This window comes from Camelina sativa, chromosome 16 (assembly GCF_000633955.1).
Source record: "Camelina sativa cultivar DH55 chromosome 16, Cs, whole genome shotgun sequence".
Classification (NCBI taxonomy): Eukaryota; Viridiplantae; Streptophyta; class Magnoliopsida; order Brassicales; family Brassicaceae; genus Camelina; species Camelina sativa.
This window is the reverse complement of record NC_025700.1, coordinates 25,524,885-25,543,210: the sequence shown is the minus strand read 5'-3', so window position 1 is coordinate 25,543,210 and position 18,326 is coordinate 25,524,885. Positions and strand designations below refer to the sequence as shown.

The 18,326-nt window shown below is 37.4% G+C and overlaps 4 protein-coding genes and 1 pseudogene across 6 annotated transcripts; 2 read left to right on the top strand and 3 right to left on the bottom strand.

Annotated features, from left to right (window-relative positions):
- On the bottom strand, window positions 2,432-3,734 carry LOC104752440 (factor of DNA methylation 1-like). The gene is made up of 3 exons (XM_010474577.2): window positions 3,318-3,734; window positions 2,989-3,213; window positions 2,432-2,900 (listed from the first exon to the last, which is right to left on the bottom strand). The coding sequence occupies exons 1-3, from the start codon at window positions 3,645-3,647 to the stop codon at window positions 2,670-2,672; spliced, it is 786 nt and encodes a 261-aa protein (XP_010472879.1). The 5' UTR covers window positions 3,648-3,734; the 3' UTR covers window positions 2,432-2,669.
- LOC104754044 (factor of DNA methylation 5-like) lies at window positions 4,144-6,191 on the bottom strand. The gene is made up of 4 exons (XM_010476205.1): window positions 5,760-6,191; window positions 4,639-4,722; window positions 4,504-4,566; window positions 4,144-4,374 (listed from the first exon to the last, which is right to left on the bottom strand). Exons 1-4 carry the CDS (start codon window positions 6,189-6,191, stop codon window positions 4,144-4,146), a joined length of 810 nt encoding a protein of 269 aa, XP_010474507.1.
- LOC104752439 (factor of DNA methylation 1-like) lies at window positions 11,503-12,839 on the bottom strand. Its single transcript, XM_010474575.2, has 2 exons — window positions 12,350-12,839; window positions 11,503-12,238 (listed from the first exon to the last, which is right to left on the bottom strand). Exons 1-2 carry the CDS (start codon window positions 12,560-12,562, stop codon window positions 11,966-11,968), a joined length of 486 nt encoding a protein of 161 aa, XP_010472877.1. The 5' UTR covers window positions 12,563-12,839; the 3' UTR covers window positions 11,503-11,965.
- LOC104752438 (nucleolar GTP-binding protein 1) lies at window positions 13,208-16,371 on the top strand. Of its 3 annotated transcripts, none has more exons than XM_010474573.2 (14): window positions 13,208-13,409; window positions 13,594-13,704; window positions 13,807-13,952; window positions 14,067-14,190; window positions 14,282-14,346; window positions 14,440-14,553; window positions 14,638-14,712; window positions 14,883-14,993; window positions 15,095-15,208; window positions 15,289-15,360; window positions 15,452-15,488; window positions 15,584-15,696; window positions 15,845-16,051; window positions 16,137-16,371. In XM_010474573.2, exons 2-14 carry the CDS (start codon window positions 13,617-13,619, stop codon window positions 16,242-16,244), a joined length of 1,374 nt encoding a protein of 457 aa, XP_010472875.1. In that variant the 5' UTR covers window positions 13,208-13,409; window positions 13,594-13,616; the 3' UTR covers window positions 16,245-16,371. The 3 variants fall into 3 exon arrangements, with proteins under 3 accessions (XP_010472875.1, XP_010472876.1, XP_019092997.1); XM_010474574.2 differs by having other exon boundaries at window positions 13,209-13,442; XM_019237452.1 differs by lacking the exon at window positions 13,208-13,409 and having other exon boundaries at window positions 13,518-13,704; window positions 13,844-13,952.
- On the top strand, window positions 16,756-18,309 carry LOC104752437 (annotated as a pseudogene).

Genomic DNA, 18,326 nt, shown 5'->3' with positions numbered 1-18,326 from the left:
AAAGGTAAGAACAGAGTTTAACCAAAAGAAAATATCAATGAAGAATATTGTAATGAAAGAAATGATTTGTTTAAAAATTTTAATGTATAATCCTTGCATGTATTAACATCGATTATTTGTTCGAATCAGCGTAGATGGTTGTGTAATTTGGAAGTAAAAAGTATGATTTTCCTTTTTCGCGTTGGAACAGGTTCATAGCTTTAAGCCTTTCAAAAACGTTCCAAGTGAGGCTCAAATTACCTCTATATAAACGTTGTTTTTTACTGATAAAAGATGCGTGGAAAGAAGATCAAACATTTCAAATAAAAGATATGTATATTTTGAGATGTATACTGATATAATTAGAATCAATTAAGAATTCCTATGACTCTTATTTAAATGGTATGCTCTTAAAGTTATTCGTTTTATAATTTCAAAGAGAACCTTTGATGACCCGTTCACAACTCTTAAGAATCTAATGACCTAAAAAATATACTTATTTCTCGCTTTGTCCTCGCCATCGTATGATGTGTCTTCGAATTATTTATAATAATTTCTCTTTAGAAAAAGACTTGTGTATAAACCTTTGTTAAGTATACATACCCTTTATAACTTATGCTTAAGTATACGAACATACCCTTTGCTAAGTTTTATAGAATAAGGAAATGAGTGGTCTCGGTGTCGACTAAACTAACTATTTGTACAATGTACATATAGAGGTCTTTATCTATATATCCGCAGAATATATACCTCTTATCCTAAGACTAAGATAGCCATTTAAATTTCGTCCATTCCCTTGAAGTTATTTCACGTTATGTCACAGAATATAGTCATATACATATGGGAAAATAAAACAACAAATCATGAGAACATATGAATGTGTGTGGTGTGGGAGTGGAGGAGCAAATCATGACCATTTAAAAGATGTGAAGCGACTGTACTGTTTGTTCTAAAGCCCAACGTCACATCGCAGGGTATTTACAGAAATAATCGAACTATGCGATTTCTTCTATTTGGATGGATTTTACTTAACCATTCACTTGTAAAAACAAATTAGGTATAGATTTTTGTTTTTGAGTAAAAAATAGATTTACAATGTTGGAAAAAAGTTGAAATAAAAAAGTTGAGAAAAAGAAATGATAGTATGATTTTGAAGGGGATGTATCAAAGAGTAGTAAAAGTGAAGGAGTGTAAATAGAAATGTAGTAGGGTCGAATAAAATATGTCAAAAGTCCGGTCCAAATTATTTTGTCCCTCACTAATCGTGGCTACCATGAATTGGTCAACTTTATTCCATTTTCTTCTTGATTATTATTATAAGTTTTTTCATTATCATAAAAATAAACATAGCTGGCTCACTTCACTGTACTCGTTGAGTCTTATTTTGTCTTCTTTTCCTTTTTGTTTTTCAAAGTTTACATTCTTTTTGTTGAGTTTCCCATATTTTGACATGATGTTTTTAAATCAGCGTTTATGAAGGGACTCATAACTCATTTATTTGGTATTCATACAATTTTTTTTTTAATGTGCATCAAATATAATCTAGATGATATGCCCACAAGCACAAACGTTGTGTGTTGAAAATGAAAATATTTAGATGTGTATATAACTGGTTCGGACAAAATTAGAGTTTCAATTCATTTATATCATTATATGGATCGGAGTTTCATTTCTATAAGTCATATTTTAATATTGTACAGTATTCTCTATACTAATTAGTGCTGTATACAATCATAACGTGGCCGGTCCAAATTATTTGAAAATGGGTTATCGTGTAGAAAAGGAAAACAGATATTACTATTTACGAAGTATCTTAAATAGAACAAAACGAAAGAAAAAGCTACTATTAATACAACTCATCAGGAGTTTGATACTCGTCCCAAGATTGCTATTGAACCACACAGTTAAAGCAAGCCGCAAGCGTGATAATAGCGGTGCCAAACAAAAAAAAAGGAAAATATTGTGTGTAATGCCATTATTGTTTCAACTGGTGGATTCAAAAATTCATTACTGTTTCCAATTAAGCTTGTTCCTTCATTACTTAATTTGGGGAAACCTTATTTATTCGGAACCTTCTTATTGACACTTGGAAAAATTCGAAGATTGTGCTATTTATTATGCATAACCCAAAATTGGTGGTATATGGTGCTAAATAATTTATAAAAGCATATGGGTGAAGTGTTAACTGAAAAAATAGCAGGCAGATATATCAAGCGAACTCATTTTGGTAACACAAACTAGTAGTATCCCAAAAGGTCCAAGTAGTAAGTTTTTGAGTATTTTTTGGAATAATATTAGAACATTTCATGTCAAATTATTTGACCATAGTGGAATTCACTATTAGCAGAATTTCAAAGGAGAACGTTCCATAGGTTCATATAGCTTTGAGATATAAAGATGATTAACATTAACAAGTTTAGATTCCAGAACCCAAAAACTAAAAAGCGATAAATAAAAAGGATATTGATATGAATACACCATAATTTTAAAAGAACCCACCTGAATGGGGGTTTAGATCACATAGTTTTTTAGACATAACTTCTTAATAAGAATACGTACCAGAGTTAGAAAACAACCCTCCGTGGGTTTAGATAGCCAAGTTTCTAGACACAAAACGAGAAGCACCGAGACTAGACAAAAGAGGTGGAGAGTTTAATTAACTAAGATTCCAAAAGCACAAACTCAAACACTCATGCAAGCTTTTTTTTGAGTGTTTTGATCTCATCAGTCATGTGAGCAATCCCCTCTTTCAGTTTTGCTTGCCTGTCTTGTTCAAAATTCCACAGTATTGGAACTGGGTACCGGCCAGTTGCGTTATACTCGTTCAACTCCTCAAGTGCTGTCTTAACCGCTTTCTTCACCTCTTCTCCCCACTCTTCTCCCAGTTTTTTAAGTCTGTCATCGTCTTCGTCGACCACTTCCTGCAAAACCATAACCATGAATGAGAATGACTCACCATAATCAAGACATGCAAAACAGGACAGTGAGAGACAGAGAACAAAAACAAACCTTCATGTTCTCTCCACTACCCACTCGTTTGAATGGGTTCCACTCTGGATCTTTTACAAGTCTCTGCCATTCAGAGCAGAGCGTCACTTGGTCTTCAACTTTTCCACTCCTCAATCTCCGCTTGCATGATAAATCAAGGAATGGCTTCATATCAATTTCTCCCATTCTCTTAATTCCAATAGTGGATGTTGTAGATTCAACACCATCCGATAAATCACTAAAACCCTGCAGTAACAAATTAAAAGAGACTTTCCATGTAAACCTAGACAAAGCATATCAACAAACTAAAGAAATAAAACAAAATATAGATAGATAGATGTAAAACATACTCTTTTCAGTTCTTTCCGAGCTTCCTGTAGCTCATCATTGGATTGACGTTCTTTAAGAACAAGGGCTTTGTTGACGTTCTCTAAATCTTCAATCTCCAAACGGTAATCCTCCAACTTCTTTCTCATCTCGTCCATCTTTCTATCCATCTCCTCTTTGACTTTATTTATTTCTTCTTCTTTGATGCCCTTGATTAGTTTGTGAATCCCTTGAGAAACAACCTTCTCAATCTTTACATTCATTTCTTGTAGTACCCTTTTCTGCTCTTCGTTCAGATCGTTCCTCTCTTTCATTTTTCTTTTCTGTTGGGTGGTAGTGGTTTCTTTCATCATCGGTTACTAGGAAACTTTTTTTTAGTAAACTGCAATTTTGCATGTAGAAAGAAACCTTTACTGAGCCGCACAACCAATCAATAAGATTTATCCTACTGCTACACAATTCCACTGACATACATACTTTTCTTGAGAATGACGAGAAACCGACACGTTGTGATCAACAAAACGTCCTCCTCACGCTTGGAAGCAGCGTTCATCTCTCTCCTAGATCTTGGGCTGGTTGTTTGTAATTTTACTACAAACAAGGCCCAACTGTTTCAACTAAAGTCCATAACATGTTTATTTGTTTACTCTCTTAGTTAGATCAGCGGCACTCCAAGGGGGTTTTCTAATGGTATCTATCAGGCTCTTCTCTTATATCTTAATGAAATGAGAAGCACTGACTAACAAGAGAGAGGTCGAGAGTTTAATAAAAGATTCCATAAACACGAGCTCTTTACAAAAAAAAGAAAAGAAAAGAAAAGAAACACACTCATGCAAAGGATGCTTCAGTTCAGGTTAGTTGGCGTTTGAGAGTCTTGACCTCCTTAGTCATCTGAGCAATACCTTCTTTGAGTGTTGCTTTCCTCCCTTGTTCAAAATTCCAAAGTACCGGAACTGTGTAACGGCCACTTGGATTGAACTCATTGAGCTCCTCGAGTGCTGTCTTAACCGCGTTCTTCACATCTTCTCCCCACTCTTCTCTCAGAGTCTTAAGTTTATCATCTTCTTCATCCACCACTTCCTGCAAACCATAACCATATATATATATAACATAACATTCACTGATTTACAAGACATTTTGAAACAGGACAGTGTGAGAGAAGAACAAAACGGAACATGATAATGAGACAGAAACAACAAACAAACAAACCTTCATTTTCTCTCCACTGCCAACTCGTTTGAAAGGGTACCATGATGGATCGGTGAGGGTAGTCTGCCATTTCCAGCAAAGCATGTCGTGTTCCAACCCAATGTTTTCTTCACCAATGAATCTCTGCTTACATACTTGAATGAAAGGCTTCTTATCAAGTTTTCCCATCCACTTGTCTCCAATCGTGGATCTATCATCACAACATAAATCCCTAAAACCCTGCAGAAACAAGACTTTTACATTATATAATCAATACCCTAATCAATTCTTCCAGAAGAAGAATGAAATAAAAAATAGATTTATTTGGTAAAATAGACAGTTTTCAAAACAAAATTGTAGAAGTAGTACAATCACTATTTACAATTAACAAATTTCATATTTTTTACTGTTTTCTACTATTCACGAGACCTTTCAACCCTCATCAACATTTCATATTTATAACACATACCATTTACACTCTAATTTTTTTTTTTTTTAATATGCTCCCAACAATCTTAAAAACAAAAATGCTAGGTAATTAAAATTGGTTTTCTAAAATTTTAAAGATGTATAAAAATATAAGTTTTTTTCTTTTTTGATATGCATTTTGTTTGATGATTTTATTTGATAATATTAATTTATTTTTACAAATTTTGTATTCGTACACATTATTAAGTGTATAGATGTCCGTATATATTATTAAGTGTACAGATGTCCGTACACATTATTAAGTGTACAAATGTCCGTACACATTATTAAGTGTACAGATGTCTGTACACATTATTAAGTGTACAAATTTAATTTGTGTAATTTGTTTAATTCTTAGGGTTTCAAATATTTGTATCACAATGGTTTTGTTCAAATTACATTTGTACACTTAATATTATGTGTTTGGACACTTAATAAAGTGTATAGACATCTGTACACTAAATAAGGTGTACGGATACAAAAGATGTATATAATATATTTAAAAATTATCAAATAAAATTAATATCAAATTGTAAAGAAAAAAATATAGATTTTTTTTTGTATCCAAAAAATTTTCTAAAAAAAATTATATTAACAACATTTGAATAATTATGATTGAAAGAAAAAAAAAACTTTATTTCTCACCCAGACACATACCCTTTTGGTAATCTTCTCGTCCAAACATATATCCCGCAATTTCTCCTATCTCACACATTCTCTATTACACAACACCTATTTTTCTAATTTTGAATAGTAAATGTATTAGTTTACCAATTAAGTTTTCAAAATGTACTAATATGCAAACAAACCCTAATCAATTCTTTGCGTGCTTCTTGAATCTCATCGTTGCTCTGACGTTCCTTGAGGAGCAAGGCAGAGTTTGTATACTCGACTTCTTCTAACTCACAATGCTCTTCTTCCAATTTTTTAATCATCTCCTTGTTTAATCTCTTAATCTCTTGATTCTTCTCCTCGATCGCTTCCGTACGATTCTTCTGTAGCTTCTCAGTCTCTTGAGCTATTGCATTATCAATCGCTTTTTCATATATTCCATTCATCACTTCAAAAATCCCCTTGATGACTTTCACCAATTCTTCAAAAAGTTTCTTCCTCAGCTCTTCTTCATATATGTCATTCGTAATAATGTTCAGCAGCTCTTCAATCACCTCCTCCGAGATTACCCTTTGACCTTCTTCAATCTCTTCCTCCGAGATTATTATCCTTGGCCCTTCTTCCTTCATCTCCTTTTAACCTTCTTCACACAAGTCCGACATTGTGATCAAGTAATCAAATCGTATCTCCGAGGTTTTTATTTTATTTTCCATTTCAACTTCTTACTGCCATTGTCTTTGACGACGCTATCATCATCAACCCTTGACTAGACTTTAGACTAGAAGAAGACGGACACAACTAAAACGACAACGTTTTAGTAAGCCTACATACGGTTGTCAAAAATAGCCCATTAGTTGACAACGTATAGGCCCAATCAATAAAGTTTTGTTTTTAATGGACATACACATACACGCATACTAGCTGGTTCAATTGATAATCTAATACCCGGTCCGGTCTGATTCTGTTATCACTATCTCAAACTTCTTTTCTTCCGCAGGACCGAAAAAGTCCGAAGCAGATAGAAACGGCAATATTAAGGATAACTTGATACACAAGTTATTATTAGCATATATATTTAGATTTCCTTTTCGTAGATATTTCCGTATCTTTTGGCTTTGTAACTTGTATAAATACAGACCTTTAGGTCACATAATCAATAACACAAATCATTCATTCACCTCTTGTCATGGTATTAGAGCAGGAAAACTAAAACCCTACAAATTTTTTTAGAGTCTTCTATCTAACGCCTCTCGACATCTCTTTCTCTTTGATCTTACTCTGTTTTTCACATTGAAAACAGAGCACTATTCTCTTCTTCCTCTGTTTTTCCTCTCAAAAACAGAGCATACATCTCTTCTATTTAGCCTCTCAGCAATCATCAACTAATCTTCAAATCCATGTCGATTACAACAACCGATTCCAAACACAAAACCATATCTTCCTTTGATCTCACATCTGGTGATAATCCTGGTGCTATCATCTCTCAACCGCTCCTCAATGGACAAAATTATGATGAATGGGCTCTCAACTTTCGGATGACGCTTAGTTCAAGGAAGAAATTTGGCTTCCTTGATGGAAGCATCCCACAACCATCTAACAACTCTTCAACACTTGAAGACTGGATCGCCAATAATCATCTTATCGTGGGCTGGATTAAGCTCACCATCGAACCTAAACTTCTCTCTTCCATCTCCACACGCGAAGTAGCACATGATATATGGGAAATCATCAAAAAGAGGTTTTCTCTCAAGAGTGGGGCAACAATTGCGCAACTCCCTAGCCACCTGCAAACAGAACGGCTCCTCTGTTGATGATTACTTTGGAAGACAAACAAAGCTTTGGGATGGAATCGCTGAATGCACAAATTCTAAGCGTTGTAGCTGCGGTAAATGCGAGTGTGATCTTAACACAGCTCGTGATAAAGAACTTAAAGTGCTACACATTCATGATTTTCTTTCTGGTCTTGACGATTCTGTTCAGGGTGTCATACGATCGCAAATATGCGCCATTACTCCTCTCCTTGATCTCGACAATGTCTATCAACCCGTTGTTCAGAATGAAAAAATTCGTCTTGGTGCTACAAAGGATGCTGAGTTACAGAGTTTTGCATCTCAATTATCCGCTTCTCGCCAGACATCACTTTCTCCACGCAACAGTTCAACACCTCGTGACGCACCTCGCATCAACCGTGATCCCTCACGCATGTGTACATCTTGTGTTCGATCTGGTCATGAAGCTTCATCATGTTTCAAGGTGGTTGGATATCCCGAGTGGTGGGAAGATCGATCACGCAACAAAAGCACTTCTCGTGGACCTGTTTCTGCTCCGATGGGACGTGGTCGTGGCTTTCCTCCCCGGGCAAATATCACTCAAATTCCTGCCGCCAATTCCGCTGTTGCTATCTCTACTATCCCGCTCAATGATGCTGATCGACAAGGCTTGAGTGGTCTCTCTGACGAACAATGGCGTATCGTTCAACGTATGTACGAGTCTCACAACAACACCTCCAATCGTCTAAGTGGTAAGACTATTGACATTGTATGGGTTGTGGACACCGGGGCAACACATCATATGACCGGACAGGCTGAATTACTTCAGGATATCCGGCCTATTACTCATGTCTATGTCAAATTACCAACTAGAGAGGATGTCTTGTCTTCTCAACAGGGCACAATTTTTCTTACACCTACACTATGCTTGAAAAACGTTTATTTGGATCCTGGATTTCATACGAATTTAATTTCGCTTGGACAATTTGTTACGAATAATTTTCTTGTGGGACAAGTAACTGATAAATTGTTGCTTCTATAGGACCGCATTATGAGGACGCTGATTGGAGTTAGTGTTCGTGTGGGAGAGGGATTGTACCGGTTTCCTGCTGTTGAGACTGTGGCTTCTAATCAAACATGTGTTAGCAAGGATTATGCTTTGTGGCATATGCGTCCAGGGCATGCCTCTTCTCGTGTTCTCGGTCAACTTCCTGGTGTTAGTAGTTTATCTAAAAATAGTAGTGAGCTTTTACAAGAGAGTTGTGATATTTGTTTAGGAGCAAAACAAACTCACCAAAGTTTTCCAGATTCTTTTAATAATGCAAAAGAGATTTTTGATTTAATCCATTGTGATCTTTGGGGTCCGTATCACACTCATGCATTTTGTGGCTCTCGCTATTTCTTGACTATTGTTGATGATTGTTCTAGAGCAGTGTGGTTGTATCTTCTACCGGATAAATCGACTGTTTCTCACACGATACATAATTTCTTGCAACTAGTTGAACGACAGTTTACCAAGGAAGTGAAACGTATTCGGAGTGCCAATGGGACAGAATTTATGTGTATGTCATGCTACTTTAAGGAGCAAGGGATTCTTCACGAAACATCTTGTGTTCATACACCGCAACAGAATGATCGTGTTGAACGCAAGCATCGCCATATTCTAGAAGTTGCTCGGGCTCTACGCTTTCAAGGTCATTTTCCTCTTGAGTTCTGGGGAGATTGCGTTCTTACTGCTGCATATTTGATTAATCGTACACCTTCAAAGATTCTTCATGGTAAAACTCCATTTGAAATTCTCTATGGTCAACCTCCGTCATATAAGCATTTACGAGTTTTTGTATGTCTCGCATATGCTCATAACCTGAATCACAATGGTGATAAGTTTACATCTCGCAGCAAACGTTGTGTCTTTGTCGGATATCTATATGACAAGAAGGGTTGGCGGTTATACGATCTTGATCGCAAAGTCGTCTTTGTTTCTCGCGATGTTGTTTTTAATGAAGGCAAATATCCTCTTTCTTTGGATACACCAAACACTTCTAGCAGTGATATTGTTTTACCTATCCCAACTCCTGTTCTAGCTGCACCATCTTCGGAGGAACAACTCTGTCATTCTGTTAACATTATCAACCAAGAAGGCTCGGTTGATCCTCCATCGGAATCAGTGATTGTTCCTCCTTTTGATCCAACAACACCAGCTGATGAAAGTGCACTACCAATCGGACCTGAGACTCAATCAACTGGTCTCGCAAACCGATCAACCATTCCTACCATTGTACCTCTGCATGCTTCCTCTGTTACAACCTCAAGTACTTCTAGTTCGACTTCATCTTCTGTAGATCTTGGGGTTGGTAAACGACACAAAAAGCCTCTTGGTTATCTCACTGATTATGTTGTTGGTACAATCTCCGTCTCTCCTCTCCCTTCTCCCACGACACTACCTCCTCAGCAATCCTCAGGTACGGTTCATCTCTTGTCAGATTATTTGTCTTCACATCGATTTTCTCCTGCTTATTTCAGTTATCTGGTTGCCTTGTCAACTGCTGTTGAACCTCGTTCCTTCAAAGAAGCAATGACTTATGAAGAATGGAAATTGGCAATGCTATCTGAGGTTACATCACTAGAAGACAATCATACTTGGGATTTGGTGGATTTACCGCCAAATAAGACGGTTATTGGTTGTCAATGGGTTTATCGTATCAAGCTCCGCGCCGATGGAACTCTTGAATGTTACAAGGCGCGTGTGGTGGCTCTAGGCAATCATCAAGTCGAAGGCTTAAATTATAAAGAAACCTTTGCTCGAGTTGCAAAAATGACTATGGTACGATTGATTTTGGATATTGCAGCTAAACGAAATTATGAAGTTCATCAAATGGATGTACATAATGCCTTCCTTCACGGTGATCTAGACGAAGAAATTTATATGAAACCACCTCCTGGTTTTTCACTACCCGACGATAAAAGAGTTTGTCGTCTCCGTAAATCAATCTATGGGCTCAAATAGTCTCCTTGTTGTTGGTTTGCCAAACTCGCAGATGCTCTTAAAAAGTATGGCTTTAAGCAAACCCGCTCTGATTATTCCCTATTTGTCTTTTGTCGGGATGGTATCTCGCTGCAAATCTTGGTTTACGTGGATGACTTGATCATATCCGGTAATTCTCCATCGGCTATCCAACAGTTTAAAGCTTATCTTTCTACTTGCTTTAAGATGAAAGATCTCAGACATGCCAGATATTTTTTGGGGTTGGAAATTGCGCGCAGTCGAGAGGGATTTTATCTTTGTCAACGCAAATACGGTATTGATATAGTGACGGAAGCTGGGTTATTAGGTTGCAAACCTGCTGGTTCTCCTATTGATCAAAATCATGGTTTAGCTCTTGCTGATGGTCCACTTTTATCTAATCCGGAGGCCTACCATCGCTTAGTAGGACGTCTTGTCTATCTCGCATTTACGGGACCGGATCTTTCTTATGCTATTCATATTTTGTCTCAATTCATGCAGAAACCGAAAGAAGCACACTGGCAAGCTGCTTTGAAAGTGGTAAGATATTTAAAAGGGACTCTTGGGCAAGGCATTCTCTTACGTGCTAACTCTCCTCATCATTTGAAAGGTTGGTGTGACTCCGATTATGCTGGTTGTCCCTTAACTCGAAAGTCACTCACTGGCTGGTTTGTTCAATTTGGAGACTCTCTTATTTCTTGGAAAACAAAGAAACAAAAGACTACCTCAAGTTCTTCCGCTGAAGCCAAGTATCGCGCTATGGCTACCGTTTGTCGCGAATTGCGTTGGCTGAAATCCCTCCTCTTCGAGCTTGGTATCGATCATAAGGAACCCATCTCTCTATTTTGTGACCGTGAGGCAGCATTGCATATCAGTTCAAATCCAGTTTTTCATAAACGCACAAAACACATTGAAATTGACTGTCATGTTGTTCGTGATTATATCGTGGATGGTACCGTCAAAGCTTCTCATGTCGACACTACAGATCAACTTGCTGATATTCTCACTAAATCATTCATTCACCTCTTGTCAGGCAACGTTTAAGACAAGGTTGGGGCATCTTTTTTCATCAATCTTTCACATCGATATTGCTTCTAAAAAGTAGTAACATGCATAAAGATTTACCAAACCCAATAACCCATGAGATGAAAAGAGATAAATCGCATTGCTTTTTTAGATAGAAATAAACCAGAATTAAAAAAAGAACCCTCCACGGGGTTTGGATAGGTATAGTTTCAAGATGCAAATAAAACGAGAAGCAATGGACTAACAAAACAGGTGGAGAGTTTAATAAATTAGAGATTCCAAAAGAACCGAACACTCATCATGGGTATGGGTATGGGTATGGGTATGGGTACTTGCGTTTGTGAGTTTTGATCAGTGTCGTCAGTTGAGCAATCCCTTCTTTGAGTGTGGCTTTTCTCTCTTGGTTAAAGTTCCAGAGTTCCAGAACTAAGTACCGGCCACTTGGGTTAAACTCATTGATTTCCTCGACTGCTTTCTTGACTGCGTTCTTCACCTCTTCACCCCACTCTTCTTTCAGATTCTTAAATTCCGCATCGTCTTCATCCACCACTTCCTGCAAACCATAACAATTTAACATTCACCAGTGTGAGAGAGAGAGAGAAAGTTAGTAGTAGCTACTACAGTGGGAAAGAAATTGAACAAAATGGAACATGCGATCGACAGAACAAAATGGACAATGATCTTTTCTCCGTTTGAATGGGTGCCACGCTGGATCGTTGATGTACTCCTGCCATGTCGAGCAAAGGCAGTACTGCTTCACCTCAGCTTTTTCGTCGGTGAATCTCCCCCTACAAGCTTTCACAAACGCCTTTTCGTCTAATTCTCCCATGCGCTTGACTCTGATCGTGGATCTCTTGTCAGATAAATCTCTCAATCCCTACATAAGCAAAATAAAAAATAAAAAAGATGATAGCTAAATACAAATACATACATCATGTGAAACCCACCAAAACACGAAACAAAAAATATTAAAAATAAATATATATACACTGATCAATTCACGGCGTGCTTCGTGTATCTCATGATTGCTTTGACGCTCTTTTAAGAAGAGGGTCCAGATCGTATCATTTAACCCTTCTACCTCATAACGTTCCTCTTCCAGCTTTTTGTTCATCTCCTTCTTTACCTTCTCCAGCTCTTTATTCTTCTCTGCTATTACTTTCTTCAGCTCTTCGTTTTTCTCCTTAAGCTCTTCGCACATTTCCTTCCATGTTATCTTTTGCTCTTCTTCAATCCGACTCCTTCATATCTCTCTCTCTCTCTCTCTCTCTCTCTCTCTTTCTTTCTTTTTTTATTGAAGATTGTTGTTGGGTTGCTTTGAGATCTTCTTCTTCAGCTTTATATTGAATTGAACTTGAACCACACAATTAAATAAATGCGAGAGTGATAGGAAGTCGTATCGTTCTGCATGTAAGATTTGTAGTAATGATAAGTTTTCTGCATTCAAGATTTGGAGTAATAATGATTAGTTTTGATTTCCAATTAAAAATTAACGCATCGTCTCAAACTTATCTTCGGTTATGATTTGACGTGTGTTAATTACCCCTAAAGACTATACGACCGAATTTAAACAATTAGAAGCGGAAACGTTTAACTGTTTAAGACCACAGAGATGGTAATCTAGTGTACCGATAGAAGGCCCAACAATTCGCATATTTCATACGCCCAATAATTTCAAACTAGAAGGCCCATTAATTTAACATATTACTTAGGCCCAATATTGCTTAATTTTCAGTTACTGTTTCCGACCGGTTGGTTGAACGTGAACTGATCGAACCATAATTACCTAATCAATTATTATGGTCCGGTCCGGTAAAACAAATACTAATCTAATTTGTTTGGATATTGTGGGAACGCGGTCGAATTACCGCCGGAAGCTTCGCCGCCGGGTCGGATCCTCTCGACCCAATTAAAGCTTTTCCACTTAAAAGGAGAGAGCGGTGGTAAAACACAACTCGAGAAGAAATCTCGTCTTACTCACTAGTCACTACAATGATGATTGTTCACTGAAGCATCAGAGAAGAATAGATTTACGCCGGAAGATTCAGGTTTTTAACAGATAGCTTGACCTAAGTTTTAAAGTTAGGGGCTTTTCTTATTTTACCAACCTATTCATTCAATCGCAAATGATAACGATGTCGTCAAAGCCCATTATAAAACTCAAGCCAGGGGTTTTGGATTAGATCGCTTTTGTTAACTCAAAAAAGCTTCTTCTTTTTTTTGTTGGTTCAGTTTCTTGCGACTCCTTAAACACGATGAAATTGGCGTCGAGCTTGGTTCCTCATCAATGGCGTCTCTTAACATCACCACAGGATTGTCTACAAGCTTTCATTTTCTCCACAGGTACCTTCTTTTTTTAATCTCTTCCTCCAATCCTTGATCTTGTCATCCATGGTTTTCGTTTTTCTCTTTTTTCTTACCTCTCTCTCTTTCACTCTTCTTCAGCTAACACCACAAAGTCTCGCACTTTCTGGTCTCCAACCTTGCGTCAATGTCGGAATCTTCAGACGGCTGTTTCTCCAATCGTCAGTTCAAGCTACTTGCCCACTTCCTACATTACTCAGAAGCAGATTGAAATCCCTACCTCCCCTGTATATATATTCATATATTCCCCCTTTACAACCCTTGTTTTACTCTCACAAGTTTCGAGCTTTGTGTTTCCAATTTGATTAAACCCAAAAACGAATTCGGATTTGGTTTTGCAGGAAAAACAAGCGCCACCAGTGCAGGAAGGTTTGGGTGCTTTTCAAAAGCTCCCCATGGTGATGCCATCTATTGATTTATATTGTTCTGCACTCAGAAAGTCCAAAAGAGTTCAACCAACCAAAGGTAAATTTGATTCTTTTATCTTAATGTTCTTGTTCTCACATTCACTCTTTCAAACTATTTAACGGAGTATTCATCCACTTTTTGTTCTCAGGCATTGCTAATATTGCAAAGCGAGAAAGAAATAGAGGTGCTAAGCAGCTTGATGCATTCATGAAGGTAAGTTCGTTGCATCCTTCGCTGTGTTTCCCCGGTTGAAATTTTGATATGTTAGTTGTCTTACCAAATCAGAAACTGCCGTTTTTATTTAAGGAATTGGCTCTACCTTTAAAAGGATACATGGAAAATTTTCCGAGGAAGAGACTGTTACATCCATATGAAAGGTCTCTTATTGAGTTGACACTTGGTGAAGGAAAGTATGAGGAGGTATCTATTATGCACGCCCTCTAAGTCTGTCATTCAGCGCCCTTGGAACTGATTTTAGCATACGCTTATATATTAAATTTTTAGGTGTTAGGAAAAGTTGATTTTCTGAGGAAGAAGGTTCTATCTGTTGGGAAAGAACATGCTTCTCTCTGTGCTAAGGTCAGACTCTTCACTTCTTTCAAAATATGTTGTATATCTCATATACTGTAGATACTGACTGGTACTGCATCAGTATAGGCCTTATAAGCTTCACAACTATCCATTGTTCCATCTTATTCTATCATATATCAGTGTAGAAAAAATTAAACATCTTTCATTGTCTTTTGCAGGCTTTGTCAAAGAAAGAAGCAGAGGAACGCTTGAGCGAAGGTGTGGAGAAGCTTGAATTGGTTTTCCAACAACAAGGGAGAGCTGTTGATGATTTGCTAAGTATAGCGAAGGTTACTTTCTATAATCTTTTGTCTGTCTCTTCCAGTGGTTTGACCGATTTGACTTAGTTATCAGAACTTTATGTATGAAAAGAGAGTTACGCGTTTCGCAGGTTTTGAGGGCTATGCCAGTTGTTGACTTGGAAATGCCAACTCTTTGCCTTGTCGGAGCACCAAACGTTGGGAAATCATCGTTGGTCCGCATTCTTTCAACAGGGAAGCCTGAGGTTTGCATTATGTGCCACTCTTTATATATTATGTGATAAAACTTGCATCGTGTATACTTATGATGTGGTTGTGTTGTCAGATATGCAATTATCCTTTTACTACCAGAGGAATTCTGATGGGTCACATCGTTTTGAACTACCAACGATTTCAGGTTAGGCTACTTCCTTTGTTTTGTGACTTTTTTTCTACTTACATTAATGCCTCATGGTTTAAATTACTAATCATCCAGAAACGCCTTACAGGTGACAGACACCCCTGGGCTTCTTAGGAGATGTGATGGTAAAGTCTAGTTGCTACAAACTCTCTCATAGATGCATATGATATCGTGATATTTGATTAAGTCTTGATTGTTAGTTTTTTTTTGGTCATTACAGAGGATAGGAATAATCTAGAGAAGTTAACTCTTGCTGTACTCACTCATCTTCCAACTGCGGTCCTATATGTTCATGATCTAACTGGAGAATGTGGGACTTCTCCTTCCGATCAGGTATTTAGTAAAAACACAAATTCTTATGGTCATTGCATCATATGTGCATAAATTGCATATCTGAAGAAGACAGAACATGTGTGTATGTCAAATAAACGGGTTTGATATTTTCTGATTCAGTTGTGTATTTGTTTGGAGGGCATTGCAGTTTCGAATTTATAAAGAGATGAAAGAGAGGTTTAAGGATTACCTGTGGATTGATGCTGTGTCCAAATGCGATCTGCTGGGAGGCTCGCCGGTGATCTATGCCAAAGAAGATAGAAGCAGCGATGACGCGGAAATCATTAAGTACCGGGAAACAGGACCTGATGAATCAATTCATGTCTCGGTGAAAACAGAACAAGGTCTCAGTGAGGTATGAAACTTACCAGAAATATTGATGTCGAAAGAAAGCAAGAGTATGTTTTAAGTGGTCTGTTTCTCTACTACATGGCTTGCAGCTAAAGAGCAAAGTGAAGGAAGTACTGAGTAATGAGATGGAAAAGATCAAAAGTGGAGACAAGGTTGATCAAAGTGGAGAAGAAGTTGATCAAAGTGTTGGTAGTTGATAGATAGAGATTTTGCCCATTTTTAGCTTTTTCATATTGATGTCTAATTTGTTTTTGATATACTTAAATAGGATTAAAACAAACTTAAATACATTAAATATCAAATCATGAATCATTGATGATTGTGTATATATACACAATCATTTCTGAACTTTAGAAAATAAAATAATAATAGCTACTAAAAGAAATTGAGAAATAAAATAAAATTTTAAATAACGTATCTATGTGTATATGTATTAACGACAAGTGTTTCTGCTCCATCTTCGGATGCTTCTAAACTCTGAAGTTTTTATATCTAGTCCGACTCTGTCTCCTTATCAGCCTCAAAAGTAGCCTCTCGATTCCCTCACGTAAGTTCTAAGGTCTCGTCGATTCTTTGTTTCCTGCCCTTAAGTTAGAACTTGGATTTTGATAGCTCACTCATGTGTTGTTTGCTTCTTTTGTAAATGAATATGATGTAAAAGCTCTGTGTTACAGGCTGCCCACTTACTAAGACGGATACCCATAAAATATGGATAGATCATCATCATCATCATCTGTTCCAGTCGAAAATGTTGATTGGATCAGTATACTCCCCGATGATTTATTGCTCATGATCTTATCAAGACTGTCCACAGAAGAAGCGGTAAGGAAGAGCGTTGTGTCCAAACGATGGGAGCATGTGTGGAAGCACATGTCTCATCTAGTTTTTGACATGCAAAAGAAATTTACCGATTCTAACATTACCCTCGATGTTTCGAATCGTGTTGCGACACTGATGACCAAGGTTCCCTTCTCTCAAATTCTCTTCTTCTTCTTCTTCTTGTTAATCTTCTTATCCATGTGTTAATTTTTCTTTTTGTTTCTCAAGATTATTAACAATCACCGTGGACATCTAGGGAGTTGTGTAATCGACAATTACACAAGCGAGATGCTTAATACTTGGATTCAATCGCTCACCGGTGTGAGGCAGACCAAGCATCTCACACTTGGACACCGTTTTGGACTAGAGAAGTGGCCAATAAGTCCCGACTTCCCACAAGACTCATTCTCATTTTCAAGCCTCATATCACTCTCGCTATCGTCATACATATTCAGAACCTCGCATTCCTTCAACAACTGCCAAAATCTCATGACCCTCAAACTCTCATGTACGTACGCGGTACGCCCCTGATGTTGGAGTCTTTAACAGAATCCTCGCATCTTGCCCTTACCTGGAGGTGCTTGTACTAGGCATCGGTTGCACCAAAAAGAGTGGTACTTTGAAGATTGACAACAAAAGATTAAAGCTCTTGAAAGTGTCATCACGTTGCAGTAAGATTGATGGCATTAAAGTGTCATCACCTAGTTTGCATATCCTCGTTATCGTTGAAAGTCTCTCATGTGGGAGATATAACTTTGACCTCAAGTCTCCTCTACTCCAGTTTAATAGAAACTTGGCAAGGTTAAGCTTGCCTCACGTCAGCTACAACATATCACAGGTACATATATATATATTATATTGTTACATGCATCCCTATGTGTACGTAGTCAATAATGTATTGTATAAATATACGTACAGAAGGAACTAATGGTGTGTGACGTACATGATCAAGGAGGAAAATTGCAAAGGGCATGAAGAATATGTGGTAAATTCATGTGGTGCGTTGTTGAGGGATGGCTTGCATTCATGTCAGTGAGTGTAGATTTAATGAATCCAAGAGAAGTTGCGAGGTTATGACAAGTCTTACTTGTATGCACTGTTACAGTGATTGAGCTTGAGCTAATATTTAAGGTATGTTACTTACATTCATTCTTCTGAGTCATGACTAGCAAGTCTTAATCTTTTTTTTTTTTTTTTTTTTTATAATTAAAGATATAGTATAATTAATATAAGTTGAGTTGGTATATGTGGAGAATAACAATTAATGCTCCCAGGGAAGAAGTTGGTAGGGACAAGTTGTGGAGTGAGAATATCAAAGAGCCGTTCCCAAATGCTAAATTTCGCGTGGATTCTTTGTGGATGTATAACTTCAGCGGTTCAGGGGAAGAGTTTGCTTTGGTGTCGTGGTTGATTAGGCAAAGGACTGTGAAAAGAAATATGATGATCAAGACAACGTCGTT

Coding starts and splice junctions, on each gene's coding strand:
- LOC104752440 (XM_010474577.2), bottom strand. CDS start 3,647: ATGATGAAAGAAACCACTACCACCCAACAGAAAAGAAAAATGAAAGAG. Junction 3,214..3,317: donor CTCGGAAAGAACTGAAAAGA/GTATGTTTTACA, acceptor TTGTTACTGCAG/GGTTTTAGTGATTTATCGGA. Junction 2,901..2,988: donor GTAGTGGAGAGAACATGAAG/GTTTGTTTTTGT, acceptor ATGGTTTTGCAG/GAAGTGGTCGACGAAGACGA.
- LOC104754044 (XM_010476205.1), bottom strand. CDS start 6,191: ATGAAGGAAGAAGGGCCAAGGATAATAATCTCGGAGGAAGAGATTGAA. Junction 4,567..4,638: donor ATAAGAAGCCTTTCATTCAA/GTATGTAAGCAG, acceptor TGGAAATGGCAG/ACTACCCTCACCGATCCATC. Junction 4,375..4,503: donor GCAGTGGAGAGAAAATGAAG/GTTTGTTTGTTT, acceptor TATGGTTTGCAG/GAAGTGGTGGATGAAGAAGA.
- LOC104752439 (XM_010474575.2), bottom strand. CDS start 12,562: ATGTGCGAAGAGCTTAAGGAGAAAAACGAAGAGCTGAAGAAAGTAATA. Junction 12,239..12,349: donor CACGCCGTGAATTGATCAGT/GTATATATATTT, acceptor TTGCTTATGTAG/GGATTGAGAGATTTATCTGA.
- LOC104752438 (XM_010474573.2), top strand. CDS start 13,617: ATGAAATTGGCGTCGAGCTTGGTTCCTCATCAATGGCGTCTCTTAACA. Junction 14,347..14,439: donor AGCTTGATGCATTCATGAAG/GTAAGTTCGTTG, acceptor TTTTTATTTAAG/GAATTGGCTCTACCTTTAAA. Junction 15,697..15,844: donor GGACTTCTCCTTCCGATCAG/GTATTTAGTAAA, acceptor AGGGCATTGCAG/TTTCGAATTTATAAAGAGAT.